General features: G+C 56.0%; 1 protein-coding gene across 2 annotated transcripts; it reads right to left on the bottom strand.

Annotated features, from left to right (window-relative positions):
* Positions 1–2039: 2039 nt before the first annotated feature.
* Positions 2040–6879, bottom strand: NR4A2 (nuclear receptor subfamily 4 group A member 2). 2 transcript variants are annotated; one of them, XM_032115127.1, is made up of 7 exons: positions 6788–6879; positions 5789–6654; positions 4780–4909; positions 4617–4705; positions 3908–4110; positions 3307–3485; positions 2040–3210 (listed from the first exon to the last, which is right to left on the bottom strand). In XM_032115127.1, the coding sequence occupies exons 2-7, from the start codon at positions 6650–6652 to the stop codon at positions 2954–2956; spliced, it is 1722 nt and encodes a 573-aa protein (XP_031971018.1). In that variant the 5' UTR covers positions 6653–6654; positions 6788–6879; the 3' UTR covers positions 2040–2953. The 2 variants fall into 2 exon arrangements, with proteins under 2 accessions (XP_031971018.1, XP_031971016.1); XM_032115125.1 differs by having other exon boundaries at positions 4542–4705.

Genomic DNA, 6879 nt, shown 5'->3' on the forward strand with positions numbered 1-6879 from the left:
TACTCTGGAAGCGGCCCCCGAGCCCCTGGAAGCCCTCCCCGCTGCGGTCCCTGCCCGAGCGCACCTCGGTGCCCGTGTCCGGCCGGCAGCTCCCTCCAGCCTTTGCTCCGCGCTCGGCCCCGCCGCACACTGAGCCAGCGAGCCACGGCCCGGGCAGGAGCGCGCCGGGGAGTTGGGGAAAACTGCGGGAAGAGGAGGTGACCGGGGGAAAAGCCGAGGCAGGTGTGAAATGGCCGCCTGGGAAGGATAAAGTCTGCTTTCCCCAGGTGCAGAGGGTTAAACCTGTTAGAAAAGTTGCTGCGAAAGACGCTGAGGAAAGTGGTGGAAGCAGCTGATTTCTGGGAGGAATTGAGAGCAGCTGGGGGTTATTTAGAGGGGATCGAGTTGTTAAATTCTTTCTATAAACAAGTTTTTTGGGGTTTTTTTGCATTTTAAACCCTTCTGCAGCATAGACATTTACACTTTCATATCTATTTACACACATTTAGGGAACGCCTATATGCTCTCTATATATTATGGGGGTATCTGTATTTCATATGCACTGTTTAGGTTAAAGTCACAACAACTCCAGCCCCGTGCCCGTGGCAATCCCAAGCTCAAGACCCCGCTCAGGATGAATTAGGCAGCACCTGCATCTGCCCCAGCGCCGCTCCGTGCCCCTCCACAGCACCCGCCTGCCACGGCACCGACTTTTATTCCTTCTTACGATTCTTTATTTTAGGAATGTTCCGCTCGACCGAACCGCAAAGCCCCTTCCCCAGCAAACCGGGTGCTCGGGGCTCGCCCGCACCGGGGGCTGCTGAGCCGCGGATCGCAGCCCCCCGGCACCCCCGGGATGGGGATGCGGCACCGGGATGGGGATGCGGCACCGGGGAGAGGCTGCCTCTCACCCGTGTCCGTGGGGTTTTGGATCGGGCACCGAGGGACGCGCGGCAGAGAGGAGTAAAACCGATCCCGGGAGTGCCTTCCCCACCCTCCCGCGGGCAGTATTTTGTCTCCCCGAGGCGAGAGGCTGAAGTTCCGTCCCCCCCGGGCGAACCACCGGATTTTGGGGTCCTCTTCCCTCTCCACGCGCGGGATCCCCGCGAGCGCATCCCGGTCCCCGGCGGCGCCGGGACTCGCGGGGCTCGGAGCGCGGGGTCGGTGCCGCGGGGCTCCGAGCGGCGCCCCAACCTAAAGCCTGGCAGGGCCCCGAGGCTTTGGGGGGAAGCGCTCCCCGGAACCCCGCTTTGCTCCGCGCTGCCCCTCCTGGCCCCCGCACCCCTCCGCCGCCGCGGGGGCAGGTTTGGGAATTAAATTCCTTCATTAAAGGTGTTTTCCTGAGGAATTAGGCCCCCCGACAAAGGGATGCGCCTGAGCAAACGCCGGCGCGGGAGGAGGGAGAGAGGGATGGATGTCGCAGGATGCGGGGTCCTGGTGCGGGGTCTGGATGCGGCGGGGACCGAGCGTGGTAAAACCCGGGAAAGGACCAACCTCCGAGCCGCGGCTTTTCCTCCTCTTCCTCCCGCGGAGCCGGCGGCAGCGAACGGGAGCGGCCCCGTCCATCGCCGCTCCGGGATCGCCGCACGGGCAGAGGCTTTTGTCCCCTGGGTGCGGCGCAGGCTGGCGGAGGAGCTTCGCACTTCGGCAGAAAGGAGACGAAATTCGATTCGTTTACATGTTTTATTGTTGTAAACATTAAAATTGTCTTTCTCAAAGAAAGAGTTCTCGGGAGAAAAAAAAAAAATAATAATAATAATAATAATAATCCGCGTTTCTAACTGTCGTACACCATATTAAAAAAAGGCAGCGACTTTCCCGTGTGCCAAACCGGGGTATACAAAGAAAAATACTACAGAATATGGCAATATTAAAAATATTACTCGAACATAAAATAATATATTAACCGACAATTTTTAGACATAAAAAACCAAACGGAACAAAACAAACCAAAAATTCAAAGTGCTCAGTAATTTCCAGGGAGTTATGTATAGTATAAGCACTCTGGAAACAGTCAAAAGCTGCTGCATGCAAGATCTGTTTAGCTTTAGACAACAAAATAATCAAGATATAAACTTCTTCTTTAATCAACATCAACAGTACATACAACACTTACAAACAAGGGGTGTCGGGCGGTGTTTACAAACACTATGTTCCCTTTGGGGGGGATTCCGGGGGGTAACACTTGTGCCCACCTATTTTACAATTGAGAAAATGTTTGAAGCTTAGATAACTACCAGTCTTTATAAAAGCTACCAGACTACATAGTGTCTGAAATACTATTTATAGAATATAGACATTACTGAAATAGCAAGTGCCTATAACATTGTCACCCTGGAATCGTCATGCTTCCCTGGTATGGACAGATTGGGTTTTCTTTTTTATTAATTCTCCTTTTTTTTTTAATTCTTTTTTTTTCCAAACACATTTAGCTTTTATTTTTATTTTTTTTTTTAGAATTGTTTTCCATGTTTCATCATAAATAGGCACAGAATAATTTTTTAAAAAGCCAAACTGCATCTGATAAATTTACAAGCCTTTGCCTTCATTAATGCCACGTCACCCACGCAACGTTTGGGGTTTGGGTATATTACAGCTTTCTTTTACAGCAGAAAACTTTAGTCTTTAGGAGGGAGAGACCTGTGGGTCACCTCAACGCCCGGTTTGTCACCGCGTGAGTCTGAGCCGCGCGCCCGGCGTTGCCAGACAGGCTTGTCTTTCGAACCAGAAGTCCTTAATAATAAATTCATTTAGAAGCCGATAATAAAAAGTTTATACCATGGTATTTGTGTAGTCCATGAGCTGCATCCATGATGCCCCAGAGCCAAAATGCCCATCGCGTTCTGCCTGCAGGAGTTTGCAACACTGGCTGGGTGGGAGCTGGCACCCAGGGGTACTGCTCTGGGCCCAGACCAGCTCCCCTTCAGGCAGGTGGAGCTTCTCCTCGGGTCAGTGGAAGCGCACGGGAAGAGTCTTAAAAAGGTAAAGTGTCCAGAAAAAGTTTGTCAATTATTGCTGGCGGTGGCACCAAATCTTCCAGTTTCAGGTAGAAAATGCGCTGCAGCCCCTGTGTGCAAAGCGTGCGGAGTTCGGGGAGCTTCCCCAAGAGTTTGGACAAATAGTTGGGGCGATTCAGCCCCCCGTTATTGAAAGTCACATGGTCTTTGAGACAATTTACAATCTTGTTCTGAAGCTCTTCCACCCTCTTGGGTTCCTTGAGCCCATGCCTCTCTGCAAAGAGAAGGGTGCAGGACATTATGGATCTGACACGGAGAAAGGCGGGCAGGGGAGCAGGAGCGGGGCCGGGCGGGAAAGGGGGACACTGACCTGTCACCATGGCCAGGGCAGCGATGCAAGAGAAGGCAGAGATATCGATGTTCATGTTTTGCAAGTTGGAGGAAAATTCCACAATGGAATCGATCCACTCCCCAAAGCCACGGACGCACTGCAACCGGTGCAGGACCACCCCGTTGCAGAAGATCAGCTTCCCCTCCACGGGGTTGGACCTGGAAGGAAGGGGACAACCCCAGAATGAACTGATGGATGAATGAGAGAGGGAGGAAAATTAGATAGAAAGAGAAAAAGGAGGAAAAGAAAGAGAAAGACAAAAGATAAGAGAAAAGAAAGTGACAATGAGCGAAAGGAAGAAAGCAAGAAAGACAGGGAGGGAGAGAAAGAAGGGAGAGAAGGATAAAATAGAGAAGAGAGAATGAAAGAGAAAAAAGAACAAGAGAGAACAGGAAAGAAATAAAAAAATAATAAGAAAGGAGATGGTGGGGGAGAAAAGCTAAACAACTAATTACTTGAGGAGCAATAAATGAAGGATTTAAGAGGCACCTAATTACCGAGGAGTTAATAAAATGCAGATCAGTGGACCTTGGAAGGGTCTGATTCCCTGCCCGCCCAGCGCTCCCCGACCCCCGCTCACCTGTACGCCAGCCGCAGCACGAACAGCTCCAGGAAGGCGGACTCGAAGAGCAGGTCCTGGTCCGTTTTGGGGAGGTCAGTGAAGCCGGGGATTTTTTCCGCCCACCCTCGGATGATCTCCATGGAGCCGGTCAGGAGATCGTAGAACTGCTGGATGTGCTGGGTGTCGTCACCGCTCAGCTGGTAGTCGGGGTTAGCCTGGAACTGGAAATTCATTTTAAAAAGCACTTAATGAGGTTCTCTAAAGTCTATAACCCGTGAAATTGCTCACCCCGTCCCCGGCCGGGGAGCGGGCTGGGATAACAATTAAAGCTCTCTCTGACCGGTGAGGAAATTAGATGTGCCGGGGCAATTAATTCGATTAGGAACGGCGCTCCGAGGCCGCCGCTCTCCGTGCGCGGGGGGCCCGATCCCGGGGCGGCGCCGGCGGGGCTGAGCCGAGCCCCGGCCGCCCGGGCAGGGCCGAGCCGACCCCCCGGTCCCGGCGGGGCCGGGCCGAGCCCCGGGCGGGCGGGCAGGGCCGAGCCGAGCCCCCGGCCGGCCTCGCCTCTCCCCCCGCAGCGGCCGCGGGGCCGGCGGCCCCCCCTCCCCGGGCGGCGGCGGCGGGGTCCCTCCGCGAGCTCGGTCCCGCTTACCCGGGAATAGTCCAGGCTGGTCATAGCCGGGTTGGAGTCGACATGGGCTCTCACCAGCGCACTGATCAGACTCACCGGGGGAGAGGGGGGAGAGGGCTCCTGGGGGCTCTTCGGTTTGGACGGCAAGCGGCCCCGCCGGCCTTTTAGGCTGTCTGTGCGCACCACTGCAAGAGAGAGGGGTCAGCCCGGCGCCGGCCCCGCGGGGCGCGCCCGGACACGCGGACGCGCGGACACTCACCCTCCTTGACCATGCCGACGGCCAGGCACTTCTGGAAGCGGCAGTACTGGCAGCGGTTGCGGCGGCGCTTGTCCACCGGGCAGTTCTTGTTGGCCAGACAGACGTACTTGGCGTTCTTCTGCACCGTGCGCTGCGGGCCGGCGGGACGGGCAGCGGCGTCAGCGCCGGCTCGGGGAGCGCGCCCCGCGCCGCCGCCCGCGCCTCCCCGCTCCTGCCCGCATCTTCTTTTACCTTCTCTTCCCCTTGGTTTTCTTTTCCCCCCCCCCCCCCCCCCCCCGATTTTCTTTTCCGTTTTTCCGCTTTATTTTCTTCCCTCTCCCCATCTTTTTTTTCCCGCTTTCATTTTCCCCCCTCTATTTTCTTTTCCCTTTTTCATCTTTACATTTCCTCTTTTTTACCTTTATATTTATTCCCATTTTTTCCCCTTTAATCTCTTCTCCCTTTTACATTTTTCTTTTCTATTATTTCCTTTATTTCTTTTTTCTCTTTTTTCTTCTCACTGTTTAAGATTTATTCTTTTCCCGTTTTTTCTTTATTTCCTTTTCCCTTTATCTTTATTTCCTTTCCCCCCTTTATTTAGTTTCCCTTTTATTTCCTTTGCCTCCCTCCCCCTTCCTTTTTTTTTTTTTTTTCCTTCCAGGGCATTTAACAGGAGAAAATTGACAGCGTTAACATCCAAGCTAACCTCGCAGCTCCTAGCCGTGTTTTATATGCCAAGAGGAGGGAAAGAGACGCTCGGTAAATACAAATCCGTGGGCATTCATATTATTTACATTCCTTGGAGACCTTCTCTATTTAAAATGATAAGATTATTCAATCAGGATGGTGAAATAAAGAGATCACTTAATTTTACCACAGGGAATTCTGTTCCACATGGTTAGCTCAGACGCAGCTCTCTGTCCTAACCGATTTCCATCTGCAGGCTCCTCGCCCCGCAGGGTCCCCCGCTGCCCCACGCCCTGCCCGTGCCCTGCCCGGCGCTGCCCTGCCGCCGCTCGCCCCCGCTCACCTTGAAGAAGCCCTTGCAGCCCTCACAGGTGCGGACGCCGTAGTGCTGGCAGGCCGCGTTGTCCCCGCACACGGCGCAGAGCCCCTCGTTGGAAGGGGATCCCCGGGAGGGCGGCGAGGGCACCTGGCTGTCCAGCAGCTGCGGCGCGTGGCCCAGCTGCAGCCCCGGGAAGGCCATGGAGGGCTGCTTGCGGATGGGGTTGGGCACGGCGAAGGCCTGCCCGTCCACGCCGTGGTGCGCCCCGGCCGGCTCGGGGTTCATGGGCACGTGCAGGGGGCCGTCGAAGCGCATCTGGCAGCTGGACACGGGCGTGCCAGGGGGAGACTGCTTGAAGGAGAACAGGGACAGGCGGGACACGGGCGTTTTGCGCTGCTCGATCATGTGCGTGGTGGCCACGTAGTTGGGGTGGAAGTTGTGCAGGGAGCCGGGGTCGTCCCACACGGAGCCGTGCTGCACCTGGAAGCCGGGCGTGGAGGGGGTCGGGGGCGACGAGGGCTTGTAGTAGACGGAGCCCGAGTGGGACATCATCTCCTCGGACTGGGGGGGCAGGTGGCCGTGCTGCTGGTAGCCGTGCATCTGAATGTCTTCCACCTTAATGGAGGACTGCTGTCCGGACAGGGGCATTTGGTACAAGCACGGGGGCTTCACGTCGTAGCTTGTGTTGTAGTTGTCCATAAAGGTACTGAAGCTGGGGAGAGAAGTGGTGGCAGTGATTTCAGTGTTGGTGAGGTCCATGCTAAACTTGACAAACTCCGGAGTTAGGAAATCGGAGCTGTATTCTCCCGAGGAGTGGTAGCTGTAGCTCTGGGAGGCCGGGCTGGCTCCTTGAGGCGAGGACCCATACTGAGCCTGAACACAGGGCATGGCTGCAAACGAAACAGCGTCAGGTAGACTCGGCCCGTGCCGCCCCGCGCCGGGCACCGGCGGCTGCGAGGGCGAGCGCCGGGACCCCCCTGCCCCGCCGGGGCTGCCGGGGCCGCGGGGACGGAGCGCACCAACCTTCAGCCGAGGGAGCGGCGTTTTCGGGGCAGCCGAGGGCGGACAGCGTCGGAGCGCGGCGGGGAGCGAGGTGTCCGCGGGTTCAGAGCGCG

This window comes from Corvus moneduloides, chromosome 7 (genome assembly GCF_009650955.1).
Source record: "Corvus moneduloides isolate bCorMon1 chromosome 7, bCorMon1.pri, whole genome shotgun sequence".
In the NCBI taxonomy this organism is placed as follows: Eukaryota; Metazoa; Chordata; class Aves; order Passeriformes; family Corvidae; genus Corvus; species Corvus moneduloides.